This window comes from Epinephelus moara, chromosome 17 (assembly GCF_006386435.1).
Source record: "Epinephelus moara isolate mb chromosome 17, YSFRI_EMoa_1.0, whole genome shotgun sequence".
NCBI lineage: Eukaryota > Metazoa > Chordata > Actinopteri > Perciformes > Serranidae > Epinephelus > Epinephelus moara.
In genome coordinates, this window is record NC_065522.1 from 28,960,147 (window position 1) to 28,983,378 (window position 23,232).

Below are 23,232 nucleotides of genomic sequence, written 5' to 3' on the forward strand. Positions count from 1 at the left end.
AATACGATTCTTCTCCATACTCCACAGGTCCCTCCAACTAAGCTTCCTCTTCTCTACACTTTCCCAATTCAACCACTGTCCCTGTTTAGCCTGGGCCACTACCTTTGCACCCCTTACTATCTCCTCCTGTCTACGTATCTGTTCAACAACCAGCTTTCTTTTATCTTTGAGACCTGCTGTATTCCATACCGGTTTGCCTGAGATACTGGCAGCTGAAGTATCCCTTTTCCATACAATGCAACACTACTTAGGCACCTAGGAGCGCCCAACCACTTCCTAATATAGGAGCTAACCGACCTTTCAATTCTCTCCACAACGGATATTGGAATTTCGTAAACTGACAATGGCCACATTAACCTAGGATACAGCCCAAATTGCAAACACCACTACTGCAACTTTCCTGGAAGTTCTGATGTGTGTTTAATGTGTGTTTAATTTGTGTTAATGTGTGTTTAATTTATTTAATGTGTGTTTAATTTGTGTTTAATGTGTGTTTAATGTGTGTTTAATTTGTGTTTAATGTGTGTTTAATGTGTGTTTTTCACAGGAACCCTGCTGCCTACTAGTGTTTTGGAGGTGTACCTGCAGAGTGACACAGACACACCACCGCACAGGTATAAATGTTTACAATGCCACAGGCCATGTGTGTGGGCTCTGCATAGAGCTGACACACAAGTATAAATCTTGAGTGGATGTTTCAAATACTGAGGGGGATGCACCAGCAACTGAAAAACGCAAGTGCTCATAACTCAGTGGTTATTATGAGTCAAACTGACTTCAAATGTTGTGCAATGCATCCCCTTCACATCCCTTCACATTTGCTATTTAAAAAACAAATTGTAGGTCACCAGGTTAAAGAAAGTAAAACATGTGACATTTGTGGTCAGCTCAAGGATGTGTCGCAGCCCCTCAGGCTGCCACTCAGTCTGTCAGTCGACTGACAACCAAGCAGCATGGAGATCACAGCACTGTGCACCATTATCGGTGAGTACTATATAATGTTTATGTGCATTATTACGAGACAAATATGTGACGTGTGTGCATGTTGGCATCTGTAATATTGGGATCTGTTTTTGATTTGCAAGGTTTTACTAAATCTATTTTGCATTCTTATTTTAAAATATAAAGCCCCGTTTGTGATGTCAGGATGACACTACCTGTTTTCATATGTGGGTGATATGTGAAGCTTTGACTACATCTACTGTATGCTACATGGTGCAGTTGCTAAGCTGTGAGGTGGCACATGGTGTCAACTTTGGGTATCTATTATCGATACGTGGCAAACAGCCCTTTGGCATCATCAATCGCAAATAAACTCAACACAATTCATTTACAGCTTCTAATCAACCCCCACAGTAGATGCAACCGTTCTCCAGCTATTTTGCCAATAAGCTGCAGAGAGGAGTTTAAATTCACTCAGTTATTTTTCAAATCACATCCGGTATGAAACAAGGAAGCAACAAAATGCAGTCAAGGTGATAGGCCGCGCTTTGGTTTATTGTTCACCTCTGTGAGACAGACTTCTGTTAGTTGCACTGTGAACACATTTACAATGCAAATCTCATTTTGTCACCATCTCTATGTTACGTTCAGCTTCTCTGAGAGTCGCTCCCAACAGATCGCATTTCTTTCTGAATGAGCCTGTTACGCTGAGCTGTGACGAGCCTGGAAACTCCTCTGACTGGAGAGTTAAGAGAAACACATCCACACGTACAAACGAAGAGTGTTCCATAACGTGGGGAAGAAGAAATGGATCCCAGTGCTTCATTCATGACGTTTACACATTGGACAATGGACTGTACTGGTGTGAGTCCGGAGCTGGAGAGTGCAGCAATGTCGTCAACATCACTGTGACTGGTGGGTTTATATGGACACCCATTTCCACCAGTAGAGGATGAAATACGAACTTCGTCTTGTGTTAGAAAAAGATCCCTGTATGTCATTAGAATGAGAAACTTTGTTGAACTTAGTATTTCAAAATAATGACCTATATCTTGAAATATTGAGTTAGAAACTTAATAATGAAAAATGTATTAAAAATAATAAAACTCAGTATCCAAAAACATGAGATAGTATCTTAAATTAGAAGAAACTCTCTTAAAATAATGACCTAATATCTCAAAATACTGAGAAACTTTCTCAGAATAATGACTTAGTATCTAAAAAAAAACAAGAAACTCAATGTAATGACTTAGTATCTCAAAATAACAAGAAACTTTTTCAAAATAATGACTTCTATCTCAAACTAATAAGAAATTTTCTCAAAATAATTAGTTAGTATCTCAAAATAAGGAGAAACTTCCAAAAAATTACATAGTAGGTCCATATAAAATAAAAGAGTTTTTTAAATATATATATATATATTAAGTTAGTCTTTCAAAAATAATGAGTTTATAGCCTAAATAATGACATAGTAAGCCTTTATCAAAATGATGACTTATTTTTCTTGAAATATTAAGTTATTACTTTTAAAACAATGAGTTGAAACCCAAGAAACTCAATGTAATGACTTAGTATCTCAAAATACTGAGAAGCTTTCTCAAAATAATGGCTTAGTTTTCTTGAAATATTAAGTTAAAAACAATTTAAGTTTAAAACAATGAGTTGGTATCTCAAAATAAAAACAAAATGTTTGCCTATCTCAAAATAATGACTTAGTATCTCAAAATTACAAGAAACTTTCTAAAATCATGACTTTATATCTTAAAACATTAAAATAATGAGAAACTCTCAGATTAATGGCTTAGGGCCCGTTCCAATACCAATATAGGTGGGTTTACCCAAGTGGGCCCAACATGGGTTATGCTACAGCTACCTGGGTACCAAGTGGGTATGGGCCCGTAATGGGCATCTTATCCTGGTCCCACTTGGGTAAAACCACCCATTTGGGCAGCTGGCATGGGGCCATTATGGAACCCTTGGACAGCCCCATAAAGGGCCCATTTTTCAGCTCATTTACTACTCATATGGGCCCCACATACAAATGTTGGCTGGGTCACATTATGATAACATGCCAGGGATTGGGATTGGGCCTAAGTATCTCAAAATAAGGAGAAACTCCCCCAAAATGACATAATAGAAAATAAGAGTTTTAAAATATATATATATATATATATATTATACTGTTAGTCTTTCAAAATATAATGACACAGTAAGCCTATCTCAAAATGATGACTTTTGAAATGATAAGTTAGTATATATGAAAATAATGACTTAGTATCTCAAAATAAAGACATAGAAGGCACATATCAAAACAATTTTTTTTTTATCCGTAAATAATAAGTCAGTATTTAAAAATAATGACTTAATAAATCAAAACATTGACATAGAATGTCAAAAATAATGACGTAGTAGGCCTATCTTGAAATGAAGAGAAAGTTTACTGGCTCATTATTTTGAGACTTCTGTAGCTTTATGAAACTACCAACAGCTAAATATCCAACATGCAAACCCTCAGTTACACACCCAGCATGTCTAGTTCACCAGACTTCACCAGAAAATGACCTCTAAACTTTTTCCTGACCTTTCTGCTGCTGTGTCGCTCAGGTGGCTCTGTGATCCTGGAGGGTCCTGTCCTCCCTGTACAGGAGGGACAAGCTGTGACTCTACGCTGCATAAATAAGACAACCACCTCCTCCAATATGACGGCTGGATTTTATAAAGATGGCCTCCTCATTGGCAGCAGCTCAACAGGAAACATGACCATCAACAGTGTTTCAAAGTCTGATGAAGGTCTCTACAAGTGTGGCATCTCTGGAGCTGGAGAATCACCAGACAGCCGGCTGGCTGTCACAGGTGAGATGAGCTCCGGCCATGTTGTTATAGCCCTTAAAATAAGATGAGTATCAGGAGTTAGATGAGAAGATTGACGAACATGATCAATGCGTTTTTTTTGCATCGAGGTCAAACTGTGGTTTTTCTCATCTGTTGTGTTTAAGCTGGGCGTCCTGAATCTTTTCACTCCCCTCTGGTGCGCATTCTACTTCCTGTGGTGGGCGTCTGCCTCTTGCTGGTCTCTGTGATGCTGCTGTGCCTCTGGAGGAGCCACAAAGGTCAGCCTGTTTTCATGTAAACAAAATGACATTTTGTACACCGGTGTTTCAGGGTTACCTGTGTCAAAGAGGGGAGCAGACCGAACCTTAAAGTGGACAAAAGTTTAAGTTACGAAGGTACGGAATTAGAATATTTACACAGCAGCTTGGACAGAGATAAAGACAAAGGTTTGAAGATTACTGACGGCATCTTTCACGTCTTTTATTATTAAAAGCTTGAGTTACTTTTAAATTCCAGAGCTTCAGTGAATGAATTGTTTCTAAAAATGAACAAACAAAACAGGCACAACTGTGAACGTCACCACCTACGCAGGCCTGACTGTGATGTTAACAGCGAAATGCGCACACTACATAAAGGGCCATGAAATATTTCTTTTATGTTTAGAAGAGCGATGAAAAGGTTTTGTGTTCCTGACATCAGTGGGAGGTGGAATCATGCACTTCTGGTTTCTGGTGTCACACATTGCTTCTTTGTTGATCGGAAAGGCTGACTAGTTCACAAGTCTGGTTGACACGTTAAGACGTTGGTGGATAAATCATTTCATTTTAGAAAACTGAAACAAAAGTCAACAGGTTGAGAGAAAAGCATGAGCACCGTGTGCTTTAATTTTATCTTATCTTTCCCTTCCTCTGTAAATATTCAGTCTGATAAATACGGAAAAGTTGATCATGTTAGTGCAGGGCTACCCAGAGCTTTACATCTGTCCAACAGACGATAGGCCTACACACTTATAAACAGCTCTTGGAGGAAGATCAGCTCTGCACTCAGGGTTTCAGGTAAAGGTTGCAACCTCAGGCGCAACCTGCTGCTTCGCTCTTGAAAGCTGACACAAAAAAGGCACAAGAGTAGCACCCAGCGCCTGACCTCGCGTTTTCCAGGCGGTTAAAGACGCAGCATGTGTACAGCCTCTAATTTCCAGGGCTGGTACCTGCAGTTATTCCACAGGCTAGTTAATAACATGTCGGGCAGGAAATCCAAAGTGTGGGATCATTTTGAGAAGGTGAAGGACGAACCCAAGGTGATATGTAAACTCATCTTCATTGGTCGACTACAAACATGACGTATCATCTGAAACATGGAAGTAGCTACATGCCCATTAGCCCACAGCGTCATTAACGGGCGGCTCGCTCAGTGTGTGACGTGCACCACTGTATTTCTCTGTAATGTAGCACAACAACTTGAGCCTACGCCTGGAGAAAGGGCCCACCCTGTGGAAAACATCATGCATCGTTCTATTACCGAAGGGGAGGAGCCCCAGTGACTTCAATGACTTTAGGACCGGTGGCACTCACATCCAACCTTATGAAGACACTTGAGCGGCCTCAGGTCCAGCACGCCCCTTCAATTCGCCTATTGGGAGAAGGTGGGGGTCAAGGACGCTGTCCTGTTTCTCCTCCACAGAGCGTAGTCCTTCCTGGACAAAGGAAATGGCTCACTGAGGATCCTCTTCTTCGACTTCCAGCGCATTAAACACAATCCAACCCCTTCTCCTGCAGGAAAAACTGTCCACAATGTGTGTTGACCCCTCCATCATGTCTTGGATCACAGACTACCTCACTGACAGGCCGCAGTTTGTCAGGCTGAGAGGCTGCACATCAGACACTCCCCCAATCCCAAATGGATCCCTTACAGACTCGTTGACTCAATCCCTAAGCCCTTACAGACCTAGGACCAATTAGGTTAAGAGCTAACCTGATAGAAAACTGGGACACCACTTCCCCTCACGTGAACGTGAAAAAAATCAATGGGAAGGGCCAAGACAAGGGCTAAGGGGAAGAAATGGAATTGGTCCTTGGTCTGTAAGGGCTTAGGGCTTGAGTCAACAAGTCTGTAAGGAATCCATTTGGGATTGGGGGACTGTGACCAGCAGCAAAGGAGCACCACAGGGGACTGTGCTCTCCCCCCTCCTCTTCACCCTGTGCGCTGCTGACTTCCAGTACAACTCGGACACATGTCACATGCAGAAGTTTTCGGACGACGCAGCCATTGTGGGGTGTATCAGGGGAGGCAGTGAGGAGGAGTACAGGAACACTGTGGAGGACTTTGTGAAATGGTGTCGACTGAACCAGCTGCAGATGAACACCGCCAAAACCAAGGAGATGGGAGTTGACTACAGGAGGACATGTCCCCACCCGAAGCCAGTTTCCATCGAGGGGGCGGAGGTGGAGGTAGTCAACTCCTACAAGTACCTTGGCCTGCAGCCTGAGACTGGACAAACTAATCAGGCGTACCAGCTCTATGTTGGGCATGGAACAGGAGTCTGTGGTGGCATTGGTTGAAGCAAAGTGGATAGAATAATAAAAAAAGTCTATCGTCTGACAGCCTCAGCAGCAATTCCAATTCCTGAAAAGACGATGAAAATAGCGCCATCTGGTGGCCGGAAAGCACGTCTTGTTCTACTTGCTAAATATTGTTGTAATTCTAAAGTTGAAATTAATGTTCTATGTTGGAAAAAAAGAAAGTGAAAAATACAAAAAGACATATTATATTCTGTGTTGGTACAAAATAAAAACGAAATAAATACACCACAGTGTCTCCATGGTGAAGGCATATATAACCGAATAATGATAGTGATGCAAATAACCTAATTGTGATGCAGGCTGCAAAATCTGATGCAGAGGGGGAGGGAATATCACCTACTTGGCGGAGGTCTGCACTCTCTGAGTACTTATCTAGTTATTCTTGTATTTTATCTTTCCTTTATTTTATATTTTAAGTATTATTTTCACTGGAATGTGTGTGTTATGGAGCAGCTGCAAGTGGATTTCCTTCGGGATCAATAAAGTATCTATCTATCTATCTATCTATCTATCTATCTACAGGATTAACAATGTTACTGATACTATTCTTTCTCAAACCTAAACTCAAGCCATTGTGTTGCCCCGCCCAAAATATATAATTTGAAAATATAAATATCATAAACATGCAGGCGACTAGTCGACTAATGGCCCTAAATGACGACTATTGGTCGACTAGGAAAATTCTTAGTCGGGGCAACAGAAAAACACCAAACTAGAACCAGTGCCACAGCAAATCTTAAATTATTTCACCACAACTCAACAGGTGAACTCCTACTGCAGCAGCCGCTCCTGTGACACAACACACTAATCTTACCCTAGCCGCAGGCAAACACTGTTTAATATTAAAGACACTCATACCTTTCCACTGCCACTACCACCACTCCTGGACTGTTAGGACCCTTTACATAAACAAATGTATTTAATAATTCTGTCATTTTTTTTGCAATAAAAGAATAACAACACATTCAATATTTACATCAAAACCAATACCCGATTTGCAACCGTGCATTAACTTTACAACAAATTAATTCTATTTAAAACACAAGGTTTGTTCAGCTCACCAGGCAAGCATGTGCAGAGGAGTGAGGCTCACACACCTGTGCTCCATGAGCCTCATAACAGCTCCACTTGACTTCCCAAATAGTTGCCTGGGTCCTAGTGTCTGCCTGCTACACATGGTAGCCCTGGCCCTGGCCTGACCACTATTCACAGTTAACGAAATTTTGACACAAACTTCTTCAAGCTACTGCAGCTCTATTTCAATATTTGCATTTTTTTCTATCTTCATACTGTCGTCCAAAAGCCCCAAACCTCAAGCTAAATATCTTCCCTACAGTGTTTTCATTTCCCTTCTCTGGTTTATTTTAATTTGCCTTAAACAATGAGAACTTAAAGGTCTAAACTCAGCATGGGTGTAACAGTGAGGAGTGTTGTGTTGCAGGTCAAATTGACCCTGATGATGTGTCCTACACTGATGTCACCATCACAAAGGAAGGTCAACCAAAGAGGGACAGAGGTAACACACACATACACACACATAGATACACACACACTGTTTATATAGACCACTGTGCTGAAATAACCACCAGCAACTGAGACAAATGAAGAAACAGGTTTCACTTTTACTATTATGGGACTCTTGAGCGAACACTGTACTCTGTACTGTATCTCTCGCTGTGTTGTTCACTGTTGTGAAATACCCAACCAGGCCATGTGTGAATGCTTTGTATGTGAACAGAGATCACGCCCTGCCACCTACTTTTGTGTAAGATGTGACACAATGAGTCATCACCAAAGTTACAGTAAACAAAAGATAAGCACTATCTAAAGCAGTTAAAGTTAGCCCCAATGCTTGCTTTTTATTCTTTGTGTAACAACTGTCCACCCCACCACATACAGTACTGTACCTTGCTTGCTGATAGTTCAGTAGTTTGCATGTGTGTGTGTCTTCCTCAGAAACGGATGCAACCCTCTACTCAACAATCAAAATAGGAGCCACCTGAGAGGAAACAGTGTTGAAATGCGTCCCTCCCCACACATCCAACAACCTCTCCTTCGAAAAGCATGTCAATCAAATCACCAGTACTGCCTTCTTCCACCTAAAAATCAAAGCTCGTCTCCGCGCATCGCTCCACCTCTGCTGCTGAAACCCTCATCCACGCCTTCATCACATCTAATTGACTGTAACAGCATCTTTATGGTACATTATCCAAAGTCCTAAATAAACTCCAAGTACATCCAGAGCTCTGCTGCCTGATCACATCACCCCTGTCCTCCTGATCCTCCACTGGCTCCCTGTCCTACATCGCATCCAAGTCAAAGTCCTTCTCCTCACTCATAAAGCCCTCCATAACCAGGCCCCCTCCCACCTCACTGACCTGCTCCACCGCCACACTACTTCCTGCAGCCTCCGCTACTCTGATGCCGACCTCCTGACTCCACCACTCAGGGCAGAGCACCACACCTGGTGCGACAGAGCCTTCTTCATAGCTGCCCCCTCCCTCTGGAACTCATGTCTGAATGCTATTATGTGTATTTTACTGTATTCTATTTTATGATCGTTTATAACTAATGTAAAGTGTCTTTAAGTAACATGAAATGCACTCAATAAATATAATATATTATTATTAATTTCATTTTATGAAACTGAACAAATATTCAGTGCATGTTTGTAGAAAATACGATGGATTACAGTCTTCTTTTTCCCAACGTTGCTTTCCTTTTATACTTTATTTTATTTGTCTACTCTGTCTCACCTCCACAGGTTTTGTTTTGTATTAGTCTGTCCCATTTTTTAACAATTGTACTAATAAACTCCACCTGATCAACTTAATACAGTCAGAAATACAGTCTATGCACTTACGCAAACGTAGAAGAACATTTGCATAAATACACACAGACATGTTTAAAACCTTTGAAAATACAACACATTCTCACTCTCAAATCGTCACATGACAAACTGTGACGCTCTAGGTCCCCCTCCAGCGTCAGTTTTGGATGCTCAGGGAAGGCGTGTCAACTTCAGCTCCTTACATGCAGTGTGTCTCTTCAAAATAAACTTCAGTTTTCACAGAAAAAGTACAGTTTCCTCTTGTTACACTTTCGATACGCTAACAATGTAGGTAAAACACTTTATTTTAAGTTAATTTCCTTAGGTTTAGACAACAAAACTCTGGTTAGATTTATAAAATAACATCATGGTTTGGCTACAAATTCACAGAAGAAATGAACAGCGTGCTCCTGTGTGAGGTTCAGAGTTTGTTTGACCTGTCCACCATCCCTCCCACACTCCCTAGATGGACTTTATTGCTCTTTATATCACAGTAGTTCCCCCCTGGTGCGTATCATACCATTACAAAAAATCCCCCTGTGTGTCAATGTCTGACGCAATCGTCTACCGACAAAACGGCGATGAGTCAGGCTGTTGCCTGCTGTGTCTGAACCTGCACCGAGTGCAAATTATATCACCGTGAAAGGTGCCACTGTGCATCAGTGGCTGATGCTGTCATCACTGATGAGTTGAGAGTCAGAATGGGCTGAGGTATCCCTTCAGCATCAGTTTTGGACACTCAAGGAAGGTTTATTTTCGTTACACTCTCAATACACTTACAACGTTGGTAAAACATTTAATTTCTACTTAAATTTCTTTAGAGTTAGGCAACAAAACTCTGGTTAGATTCGTAAAGTAACATCATGGTTTGGCTCCTGGGTGAAAGTCAGTGGTTGTTGGATCCGTCCACCACCACTTCTACCCAACCCGTTCAGACTCCTGCTCTCTTAACTTAGGTTGTTGTCCCGCGGCGTGTCCCTCTGACACTGCCCTGCTGTGTATCATGTCACCGTAAAAGGATGGCTTTTTTCATCAATGTCTGATGCCGAAAGTCACTGCCCAAGCGCCAATACTCGAGACCGGGTTGTAGAAACTGCTGTTGTCGGATGCTTATCATCCGCCACAAGGAGTGCCTCTGTGGGTCTATGTCTAACACAATCGTCCACTGACAAAACAGCAGTATATGAAGAGTTAGGAAGGAGAATGGGCTGAGGTACCCCTCCAGCGTCAGTTTTGGGTGCTTAGGGAAGGTGTGTCAATTTCCGCTCGTTTTCCGCTTTGTTTTTAGGTGTACTTTAAGCAACAAAAGTACGTGGTTAGGTTTTGGTTTGGCTTTAAAAAGTATGTTTTTTTAGTAACATAATGTAGTCACATAACACACCTTACACACGTCACCAGGCATACATCATTTGTGAGGTAGAAATAGAATTAAAGCCATTTTCATATGCACCGTTGCCATTGCAACCAATGCAGCAGGCAACTTTCCATGTTAACAAACCAACTTACAGAAAGTCCCAAACTCACTGAGGTAAAGTTTAACAGTAACAACCAAACAAGCAGTGGAGTCCTACATTCTCAAATAAGCAATCGCTTATTCAATAGCTTTTGAATTATCACTGATATTCCCTGGTTCTTGTATTGCTTGTAAACTGAAACTGTTGCTGCCTCTGGAGTTTCCTCAACCTCCCCTCCTAATCATTTTATGCAGACTTGACTCGTGATCTACAACAGCTGCTCAGAGTGTCGGGAAATGCCGCCACCCAGAGCGTCTCATAACGCCACTAAAGGGTGTCTCGGTTCTTCAGTATCGCTGAGGGCCACTGACCAAGCTTCATTCACATCTGAGGAGTTGGAGGTGGGATCCAGTTGTACAACGAAATTGAAAGCTCTGCCTTTGTTTCAGCCTTGCGTTCACCCTGCTTCTTTCTCTCACAAAATTAAGGCAAAAAGTTGAATTTAGAATTTTTGTGAATTCAACTGGCTGGACAAGAATAAAAACTGAAACACGACAGAGGGAGTTTTTCTGTTCATCTGTCAGCAGATGTAAATTATCTTGAAACTCCACTGTGATTTGCTCAGGAAGTAGTCTCGAAGCGTGGGTGTACAGTAAGTTTCACCTGTCTTATTTGTAATCCTATTTTTAGAACTGCACAGTACCTGTTATCTATTATCTTACTATGAATAGGCTCTTTAAACAGGTACGCCTTCATTCCTTTCAATAATGATTTACTCCACTTCCTCATTGCCTGCCTGTTATTTTCCCACTATGACCTTACACATACGTCAGCCTGCTCATACGTGGACTATGATACCTAAGAAAGATTTAACCTTCTGACACCCAAGCTTTTGTTTGGTATGCATTTTTGATTTCTCTGTTTGAGATAAGTCGTACCTGTTAAGTATAAAAAACAGCTAAGAATTGTCTTGGAACAGTTAATAGTCCGCATATGGAGACATTGGGAGGACTTTTGATAGTCACAAGTGTGTAATAACGTCTAAAACTCTTAATTAATTTCAACGCCTAAAAACAAGGCGGTCTCACCCCAAAGTTGTCAAAATGCAGCACTTGGGCAGTGTCTTGTGGCGTCAGACACTGACGAAAAAAGCCGTCCTTCCACATCGGTATGATACGGTCTCCATCATAATTTAAAGGCACTTGGCAGTCAGGGAAACGCGAAGGGGCAAGAACAAAAGTTAAGGCTGCAAAAGTCTGCATAGGGTAGGTGGGTGGATGGGTCCAACAAACACAGACTTTCACCCAGGAATGTTGTGTTCGTGTCCAAACCCTGTTCTTTTTTCTGAAACCTAACGTCATGTTTTTGTTGTTGGAAGAAAACAAACGTCAATTTGCGGTGTTGTACTAACGTAGTGCTTTTTATTTTGAAAGAAACTATGCAAACTTTACATTTCCTATGAAAACAGAAGTGTATTTTGAAAGAAGACAATGCATGTCACAGGCAGAACTTGACACGGCATCCCAGAATGTCAACAACCAACACACCCAGGGTACCTTGACCAAACGTCTATATGTGACGAGATTGTTTGCGAAACAGGTAACAGATAGGATTTGTTTTATTTAGCTTGGCGCCACCTAGCGTCAGTGGTGTTGCATCGCACTGTCGCAATGACCAAATTGACTGTGGGGATCAAAGATCGCTGCTTGACAATGTCCACTCAAGAGTTAAGTTCGAATTTGTCACATTTTGGTTTTCAAAAGCTATTATAAGTCTGTTATATGCTGCCCTAAGTTATAAGCTAGCGTTATTATAACTCTGAGTAGGCTTATTTTGTAATTACTTCGGTCAGTCACACAAGTAACTTAGCTACTAGTTAGCTAACAGTAGCAAGCTATCGTTATTGCTACCTAGCTTACATCTATGGATGTAGCTTGTTTTAGTAAGTTAGATAACGTCTGTAAGGTGGTAGGTCAGGTTCTATCCCTTATCAGGACGGAGGTCTGGGTCTCGTTACGACATGGACCTGGGAGCAGCCAGAGGGAACGTGAATGAATTCTTTTCAGCTGCCATTGTGCTCGTGACTCAACTATCTCATGCCCAACTCCTCATAAGGACCAACTCCAGTCCCTGATTGGCTGACCAACCAATTTCGCAATACATGACGCGTTTCCTGCCGTAAAGCAGATTTTTGCCGCGAAATGTCGGCACCGGTGGTAGAAGCTTATTGCAAAGCCACTAAGTAACCTATGTAAACACTGATAGTCTGATTTTACTGTGGCCACTACCCTGTGCAACCCACATTATTTTCGTAATGATATATTTAGGAAAAGATGCTATCTGTTGCCTCTTTAACGTAAAGCCACAGCCAAAAGCTGCAAATGTAGCTTAGCGTAAATACAGGAAACAGAGCAAAAACAGTTGTTTGCCTCTATCCAAAGATGTACAGACATTAAATTGCAAACCTCATCCAACTATAAGCAAAAAAATAAAACCATAATAAATGCATTAACCAAAATGTTGACCCTTTCCTTTAACTAGACTTCTAAAGAACTTTGTCTTTTCAACGAAATTTAGCCAGTTTTAACTGAAATGTCTTGCAAACCATCAAAACAATTCTTACCTGATAATGACGTAAAAAGTGCCTGACTCATCTCCCATGTGAGACGCATGGATGCCAGATGGGAAACAACCAGAAATACAAGTTCTCATCCATAGTATCTTGTGACTCTGCTGGCATCAACACCAAGGAAATACAGTAGTAGCATCCTTGTAGAGAGCCTAATTCTTTCCCTTTACCATCATCAGGGAGGTTTTCATTCTCATCTGATCAATAGTCTGTTTTCTGGGGCTTTTTTTAGTAACAGATGCTACTGAGACTTATTCTGCATCCAGTTTCCTCCTACAGTCTGAACACAGTCTGCCTGTACGTGACTAAGAGTGTTTATCCTCAACATAACATGCGTAAACCTGTCCTGAGGCTGTGTCTCACTTCTTGCTCAGCGCATGCTGTGATTGGCTCCAGCCCTTCCATGACACTCGCAGGGAGGGCATGTCATGTTTATCATATCATAACTTTTAATCTCTGATCTAAATATAAACCAAGCGGTAGCCCCACCACATAAAAGACAAGAACGTGACAGCGCTCTCTGAATACAAAGCCTGATGGTACACGTTGACACCTTGATACTGGTCATGTAATAACTTCACTGGCTTTAAACTGTGTTTATGTGCCGGTTTTGTGCAGTTTTCTCTTGTAATTTTGAAAAATACTGTGCGTGTAGTTGTAGCCAAAGCAAGTTTATTTGCATAGCATCTTTCCAACACAGAGACAAAATCAAAAAAATGCAGTACATAAGGCAAAAAAAAACCACACTGAAGAGGCAAATACAATTAATTCAATCATCAAAATAACCATGTCCACTAGCTGAATCTTTACAAGGGACCATAAAAAAAATAATTACAAAAAACAACTCATTACATAACAGCTACAAAAGAAGAGTGTTGGAAGGTAAAACTTTCTGTCTACGAATCTACAATCTACTCAAGACTTTAAACAGTATGACAAATATATGCTGTGTACACAACTATTTTTATTAGTGAAGAGATATTGAGGTGCAAGATAATCATGAGTGTTTCCTCTTATTATTTGGATTCATATTCATGCTTAGATTTGTTTTATGAGACAGATAACGCGTTTTAAACTGCATGATTTGAGGTGGGCACACTTATCGAGCCTAATGCCATTACAGCCCTGTTCGGCATCTCTCAGTTGCCTTTGCCAAAGCTTGGAGCAGATCTTGTAGCGTTTGTAACATTACTGGCCAGACATCTAATACTAGTGAGATGGAAATCACCAGCACCGCCTTCCCTCACTTTGTGGATAGAAGAGATTCTCAGGAATTTACAGCTTAAGAAAGTCCGATGTACACTGAAAGGCTCTCCCAAAAAATTTTAAAAGATGTGGGGGCCATTCTTTGCCTATCCCAAGATACTACTTTTGTATCCATGTCTTTACTCTTACCCTGACTTTAAGAGCAAGTTTATTGCTTGTTTGTTGTTTTTCTTTCATTCTGCGCTACTGTTACATCACACTGTCATTCACAAGTGTTTTCACACTTTTCCCGATTTCTGTGTAAGTAATCAATAAATAAAGTTCAATAAATAAAAAAAGTTTATGATACAAAAAAAAAAGAAAGTTTGGGTTTATTGTTATCTGCTACGCCTCTTTCAGCAATCATTTCCAAATTTTGTGCATCGACTGAGACATGATCCTAGATGATGCAAACTGAATAGTGGACACATCTGTGTCTATTTTTGTGTTTGAAGTGCCCCCTAGTGGTCGATTTGAATAAAACTTTCAGGTTGTGATTCAGGTACTGATGTGGAGGTGCCCTAGTTTTGTGATGACTGGCTCAACGGTTAAGGAGTAAAATCCAATGATGTGCTGAGCCTCGCCTCCTCTAACATTCACTGGTCAGTATCATCAAAATGCTTTTATAACTGCTGATGAGCTTCATCCCATGATGATCCACAGAACATTTGGTGTAAATTGGACCTACATTGAAGGAGACGTCAAAAATGTGTTTTTCAAAAAATTCAAAAAGGTGTGAAATTTGCTCAGACAGACCTTAACTGTTCCTCAGGCTTTCGTAGAACACATTCAGCTGGACATGTGTGTCTAATTTCAAGTCAGTCCAACACAACAGTTTTCCCAGAACAGCGCCGGATTTTCTGGTCAGTTGGTTCAGTTTGCTTTGGTTTCTGGCTCTGACGCCACTGCTCCTGTACACTGCAGCAAAAAGACTGTTCTTGCAGCATCTTGCTGCACATGTTACAGAACCTGAGTTTCCTTCGGAAGTCTGTTGTCAATGTCAACTCTACAGTGGTTGTTTTTATCCACTACCACCACCTCCTCTCCCAGAACGTTAACGAGGTCAACAGCAGTTCTTCTTATCCTGATGAAATGGTTGGTTTGGGTCCCCCTGTGGGTCATCTTAAGGCAAGTCCAACACAGACAAGCAGTACTAGAGCTGCTGTTACTGCCAATCCCACATAGAGGCCGCTCCTCTCCCGACTCCCTGGTTGTAGTCTCACTGTTTGTGTCGAAGGTTTGGGCTCATCAGCAGCTGCTGTAAAAGATAAGTCAAAGATTGTCTGCAGTGGAAACTTTTCAGTGAAAACAAATCAACCACAGCAGATTGACAGAGAGAAGAATAATCCTATCTGGCATCATTGGTAGCCATCATAAAAGGTTAACCTCATAATTTCTTAATTCACCAAAGCTGCGATGTGCATATTAAAGGTATGAAGTTTTACTTGCTACAAACTGTGTGCAGAAATTCTCCTAAAAGTACCACAATGCTTCGGTTGAGTGACTGAAGAAAGTGTTTGTAGGAATACTTTCAATCAGGCCTCTCTGTTATCCTTCAACTCTGGTGATCGTCTGACTTTCCTTTCAGGTCAAAATAATTATTGATTTCTTTGGTTTATGACCAAATGCCTCAAAACTGTGTAATTCAGCTCAGGCAAAGTTTCTACTTAGTGTTTATTAGCGTGCTAAAATGCTAAACTAAGATCCTTAGACTCTTTGTATAGTTTCATTTACTGAATTCTACTGAATCAACTTACCAGTGACATTGAGCCGACATGTAGCAGCGCTGCCGCCATAACGTGTGAACACTTCACACATGTACAGTCCTGAGTCATCAGTCCTGAGTCTGGACACATGAAGTCTGAGTCGTCCCTCTCTGAGGACGTCTTTGTCACACTGGACTCGTCCTGTAAACTGTTCATCCTGAGACTCTGGGACCTCAACACCTCCATGTAGACGAAACAGACCTGAGGCTCTGAGATCAGTTAACAGTTCACAGTAGATATAAAGGGAGTCGAGGGAGCTGCCAGGTTTGGTGGTGAACATCCACTCAAGCGTGACGTTGTGGTTCTCCTCTGCCTGATAGGAGGTCTGTGTCACATTGACTACAAATGTTCCTGTTGAGGAGACAGAGAGGGAAAGTGAGGAGCAGACAAAGTGACAAACCCCCTCATGACAACAACAACACTCTCTGATGGCAGTAGCCTCCCCCCAGCAGGACAATGCACCACGCCACACCATGAAACTGCTCAGGAATGACCCAAGGAGCATGACAAAGATAAAGGCATTGACCTGGCCTCCAAAGTACTGCCATTAGGGAGTGTTGTTGCCATGAGGGGGTTTGCTTGGTCCATAGTGGTGTTTAGGTGGGTGGTGTGTGTCAAGTGGCATCCACATGAATGCTAGGACCCCAAAGTTTCCCAACAGAACATTGCACTGTAACAAGATGATCAATGTTATTTACTTCACCTGTCAGTGGTTTTAATGTTGTGGCTGATCGGTGTATATCAGTAGGCAACTGGACTTGTTTGCGTTTCTTGAAGACGTTCCGCCTCTCATCCAAGAAGCTTCTTCAGTTTTGAAGTTCTGAATAAACTGAAGAAACTTCTTGGATGAGAGGCGGAACGTCTTCAAGAAAAGCAAGCAAGTCCAGTTGCCTACTGATATAGCCCTTAAGATGCCCTTGAGGCAATTATTTGTCTTCTTGAGGCAATTTTGTGCCTCCTTGAGGTAATTTTGTGTCTTTGAGGCACTTTTTTCTCCTTTAGGTAATTTTGTGTGTCTTTAAGACATTTTTTTTTCTCCTTGAGGCAATTTTGTGTCTCCTTGGTGTGACACAAAATTCACAGTCTAAGCAATGATTCAATACAAAGCCCTTTCCCACAGTTTTTATTGGCTTTAAACATCCAGTGTGTAGAATTTAGCTGCATCTAGATGTGAGCCTGCAGACTGCAAGCAACTGAAACTTCTTCTGTCTACCAAGAACGTAGAGAACTACAGTGACTGAAAAGAAAAACACGAAAATGTGAATCAAACCAGTAGAACTGTAGAAAAAAACAAAAACACAATGACTTTTATTTTCAAGTTATTATACAACAAGGAAGACATTATTCTTAATACTACACACCATTTCTGCCGATAGATGCTCCTAAATCTAACACACTGGACCTTAAATAGTTTGGTGATGACTCAGAAAGCTCAGTGCAAGTCACTATACACCACAATGCACTAAATATCTTTTAAAGATAAAAGAATAAACCTTAAAATTATGGTATTTTCCAAACACAATAGTTTGAATTAATTGAATTTGTGGCTTAAACATTTAATCATATGATATTGTTGTATTATCTTGTTAGCGTTTAGTGTTTTTGAGCTTGAGTTTTAATGACAGCAGAAAAGTTATTTTTATTTCTCCCTTTTTGTTTATTTACTTGATAGTTATTAGTCAAAAATTAAATGCATTTTTTTTAATAAAAAATGACCCATTAGTTTAAATTTCAGTAAATCCAAAGGTAAATTTAATTCATCCTCATGTGCTACTCCAGTGTTCTCTCATCCCAGCACACATTTGCATGTGGGGCCCATGTGGGTAGTAAATGGGCTAAAAAAAAATCACCCAACATCAAGGCGATACAGCACACTTGTGGAAAGCCTTCATTTCAGCTCTGTAGGACACACTGGTGATTTATTATGATTTTGTTAAATATGGAATGTGAGATATCTTGAAATGTATATTTAATGCAATAAGCCACGCCCCCTTTAACCAATCATTTTCAAATTTTGTGCATCGACTGAGATATGACCCTAAATGATGCAAACCAAGTTTTGTAGAAATATCTCTGGTTGATTATGAGATATCAACTTTTTGCTTGTGTAGCGCCCCCCTATAGGTTGATTTGAATCAAACTTTCAAGGTATGATTCGGATATGTATGACGACATTTGCTACAAGTTTTCTCATAATAGGCTGAACGGTTAAGGAGTAAAATCCATTAATGTGCTGAGTCACTATCATCAAAATGCACAGACATAGCCTATCAAAAAGTCTTTGATAACTTTTAAAAAGCTTCACCCCATGATGATCCACAGAACATTTGGTACAAATCAGATCTACGCCTTAGGAGATGTCAAAAAAGTGTTAAAAAAAAAATCAATGTGGCGGAAAATCAAGTGGGCGGACCTTGACGGTTCTTGACAGACTTTCAATGAGCCCATTCACCTGAACATGTGTTTGCAATATCAAGTCAATCTGACATACTGTGCAGGGTGATGGCCTTTCAAAACAAAGTTTCATAGAACCTTAATTTTAGCGCCCCATCTGGCCTATTGGTAGGCTATTATGTTTCTTGAGCAGCATTTGCACGCCAGTCAAAATTTCATGTCTCTATGATGTACCACCATCCCATGCGAATTTGCGAAAACATTTCTGAATGATAATAATAATAATAATAATAATAATAAAAAAACAGGACAAAAACAAAAGGGTTTCAGCTTAACCAAACAACAAAACCATACACTGCAAATAGAGAAATGGACTGCTGATAAGAAAACAAATGCAAAGGGGAAATGCTGCAAATACAATAACGTGCTGCATATGAGAAAACAAATGCAAAAAGAACACGCTGCATATCTCTATCTGCATCGCGTTTGTCCTTGTCGGCCACCATTCATTATTATTAATTATTTCCGATAGCCAGTTGACCCCAACATAATTGGTGCCTCCACGTGATGCCCTAATTTATGTTCACAACATATTTGGTGAATGGGTCAGACCTGCAGCACTGTTGTAGAAATGAACTGTAATAAACTGGAGCTCCTGTGCTTTGATGAGCTGCTGTCAAACAGCACCACTCTCATCCATTTAAAATGCCTGTTATTTCTTTTGAGGTCATTTTGATCAAAGTAATGCACAGTAAGTGCAAAAAGTAACTTATTACTCTGCACAGAGAGTAATATTGTAAAGTAACGCACTACTTGCCCAGCTTTGCTTTACCTCTATATTTTACACCAGAGACATTAGGGATGAAGACACTGATATGAAATCTATTCATGGAGAAGATTTATGCCTATTTGAGTAAAAAGTATACTCCTTAGCTGTGTGAGTAAATGTCCAACACACATCCATGAGGCTAAAATCAGAGAGTAAATGCTTTATATGAGATGGAGTTTTGCTGGTTCTGTCCAGTTTTGGATTAATATGGTATATCAGAACCGGTAGGCTACTGTTTGAGCTTACCTTTAACAGGTGTGAATCCACAAAGCAGGCAACAGACGATGAGGTTGAAGAGTGTAGGCGACAGTGAAACACTGTTACTGAGCTCCTCCATGTCCATTTAAAAGTGTGCGAGCGTAAATCAGACAGACTGATGACTAACTTCAATCAAGCTGTGTGGGATGTTTCTTCTAGTCCCGACACATTTCCCCAGTGACCTCATTCAAACTCCGCCTACAGGGGGGAATACCCGTGCTATGTCGTCGTCTCGTAATATTATAATACTTTAATTAATCTATATTCATTTTTTTTGCCCTCTAGCAGCGAAAACTAAATGATAAACAATGGTAATAATAATTATATTTGAGCATAAACTGTTTATTCTTCAATAAGTTGTGTGTGGTGCAGCAAACAAACTCACCTGAGGACGGTGCGAGCTACTGGAAGTTATTCAGTCCATGATCGGCACAGTTTGGGGATGTGATCTTGAGTCAGGATGAGAGGTGCACTTTGTACAAAAAGGGGTTAAGTTAAAAAACACAGTGTGGTCTGGTTATGTGCCATGAGGGCTGCAGACTCGCTTCCTTGTTCAATGGTTTGAGTCTCACTGATCAAGCTGACGGAAAGAGAAAGGGGGGGGGGGGGGGTGTCTTAAGGGCACAGTATCAACCTTTTAATTCGATATTTCATTGTTTAATATTTGTGTATTGTCTTGTTTTTAAGAGTTTAAATGACTACAGACAAGTTATTATTTTCTTTATTTACTTGGTAATTATAAGAGTCAAAAATTACATTCGCTTTTCATGAAATGATCCAAATCAAAAGGTGGATTTAATTAATATCCTCACGTGCTTCTTCACTTTTCTCTCACATGATGATCACAAGATGTTATGACTCCGCAAAACTCTAATCTTAAATTTGGCAATGACTCAGAAAGCTCAGTGTAAGTCACTATAAACAACAATACAAAATATATATATTTTAAAGATAAAAGAATAAACCTTCAATGATGGTATTTTCCAAACAAAATAGCTTGAATTAATTGAATTTGTGGCTTAAACATTAAATATGAAGATTCAATATAAAGAAACATTAAATATAAAGTCATACAATTTTTCTTTCATCCTAAACTTTAATTGTTTTTATAGTAGCCCAGAACGGACAAACCAAACCAACAACCCCGGACTTTCACCCAAGGGCCTGTGTTTGCTTCCAATGACAAAACCATGATGTTTTTTCTAAACCCAACCATGAACTTTTGTTGACATCTCAGCGTTGGTCACAGAATGTCAACGGCAAACACAGAAGGATAGCATGTAATATGTAGCCATGACAGTCTTGGGATGAGAACGTGCTGAAATGTCTTTAATTTCATATTTCATCAAAATAAAAGTCCTCTGCTTAGGGCTTAGGAAGTCATACTTCTGCGTTGCATCAATGCTGTCTGCACCCACATAGAGCCTACGCTGTAGCCTAACGTGCACCTCCCCAGATATGTAACCACACGTTGCGCTGATCTGATCTTAGGGCACACTATTAACCTTTGCATTCGATATAATCGTATAATAAAAATATCCATTAGTTTAAATTTCAGTGAATTCAAAGGTAAATTTAATTCATCCTCATGTGCTTCTCCAGTGTTCTCTCATCCCAGCACACATTTACATGTGGGGCCCATGTGGGTAGTAAATGGGCTAAAAAAGGGGCCCAACACCAAGGCAACACAGCACACTTGTAGAAAGCCTAATTATTTCCCTCTATCCTCATCAGGGAGGTTTTCATTCTCATCTGATCAATAGTCAGCTGTTCTTTGGGGCTTTTTTTTAGTAACAGTCATTGCAGAGACTTACCTTGCATCCAGTCTGAACACAGGCTGCCTGTACAGGTGACTAAGAGTGTTTGTCTACATGTGTCAACGTCATGATAGCAAGCGTTAAACTGTCCTGATTGGCTCCAGTCCTCCCAGGTAGGACATGCCATGTTAATTCTTTTAAACTATGACCCAAATATAAACCAAGCGTTAGCCCCACCACATAAAAGACAGGAATCTGAGAGCGCACTCTGAATTAAAGTATGACAGTAGAGGACTACACTGAGAGCAGTAATATTTTCAAGTAACAGCATAACATAAGTGGCCACCCAGGTTGATACCTAGCTACTCACCTACTCAGGTTAGTTGCTCAAACAATAAGGAAAATAATCAAATCAAGAAAATCTGCACATCCACAAAAGCAGGCAGGCAAAGTACTCCACTCCTGAAATGCTCCTGGTGTATTAGTACACTGTGCAGCCAAGGGAACAAAACCAGTTTGCAGTCATGGCAGCCAGAACATGGCGCAGCTGTGCCTAGTAGAATTGTCCTTCCTGGCTCCCTTACAGTCAAGATGGCAGCAAAGATAACAAAAAATGGTTTATTTATGTCATATTGTACCTCACTTTTTTTTTAACTGATAGGCCCCCTTTCAGCCTGTATTGAACCTTTTTCCGGTTGACCTTTTACATCGTAGACCAAACAATTGACAAACAAGTTAGCTACGGTTAGCTAGCAGCAAACTGGCACCATGGTGGACAACTTTACAGCTACGTACATTTCATCTGTCCAACAACGCGCAGCTCTGGGTGTTGGCTAGATTTCGTCATGTTCATCAGGCTTTTTCTTATGTTTTACGGATTGAATGCTATAGACTTCCAGGTCAAAGCCCGGGATGGACACTGTGGAGCATGTGCAGAGCACCTCGGCCAGTTTGGGTCCAATTGACTGTATATATGCAGGAGGAATTCAAGTCCCAATCGCATCATCTGGGTGTGTTAGTCCCACTTTGAGAAATTCAAATTGGTACGATTTCAGTCCAACTAACATGTTTACATTGGTTCAGAAGTCCAGTTTTAGTTTGACTTACACAAATCGATTTTCTCTAATGTCATATAAACATACACACTGATGGCATACATCAATCAGTACAACAGGTTTTTTAGCAGTTATGAATCACCACAAACAGGAGAGGTCCTTGAGCACACCGTCATTAATGTGCACACAAAATACTAGGCTGATTGGTCCAGTAGTTTGCGAGATTAGCTGCAGAGAGATGGATACACACACACTCACTCACACACACACACACACGTATGCATGCACACAGACGACCAAATGCATGATCCCCTCCAGGTGTATATTTGTCAAGATAATAGAGTAATAGAGTTTAAAGTTGTAACGGCCATGAAATGAATACTAGGCATGCGGCAAGAGGTTCTTTTTCACTTCCTGTTTCAAAAACAAAAGCCATTGGACATTAAACATATAATAAGTGCAGCTGGTTTTAAAAAGAGGTTAGGGAGATACCTGATGGCACAGAACACCAGCCTGTTGCATTGTTTGTTAGATAGTACCTGACTGTACGAACCTTAATGTGAAGCTTTCCTGGTCTTTTCTACTCTCAATCATAGTATATGCTGTTTTTAGTACAATTACCTTTGAGCTGTAAAATTATTATTATTATTAATATTATTATT

General features: G+C 40.6%; 2 protein-coding genes across 2 annotated transcripts in view; one reads left to right on the forward strand and one right to left on the reverse strand.

The window, feature by feature from the left end:
- The window catches only part of LOC126404595 (myelin-oligodendrocyte glycoprotein-like), a 32,041-nt gene extending 12,060 nt beyond the window's left edge, over window positions 1-19,981 (reverse strand). Inside the window, exon 1 of the mRNA XM_050067948.1 lies at window positions 19,747-19,981. Coding sequence (XP_049923905.1) covers window positions 19,747-19,843 — 97 coding nt within the window. The 5' untranslated portion in view covers window positions 19,844-19,981. The remainder of the gene's footprint in view (window positions 1-19,746) is intronic.
- On the forward strand, window positions 915-9,052 carry LOC126404594 (low affinity immunoglobulin gamma Fc region receptor II-like). The gene is made up of 6 exons (XM_050067947.1): window positions 915-984; window positions 1,594-1,857; window positions 3,547-3,795; window positions 3,939-4,052; window positions 7,795-7,869; window positions 8,310-9,052. Exons 1-6 carry the CDS (start codon window positions 954-956, stop codon window positions 8,354-8,356), a joined length of 780 nt encoding a protein of 259 aa, XP_049923904.1. The 5' UTR covers window positions 915-953; the 3' UTR covers window positions 8,357-9,052.
- Window positions 19,982-23,232: the final 3,251 nt, after the last annotated feature.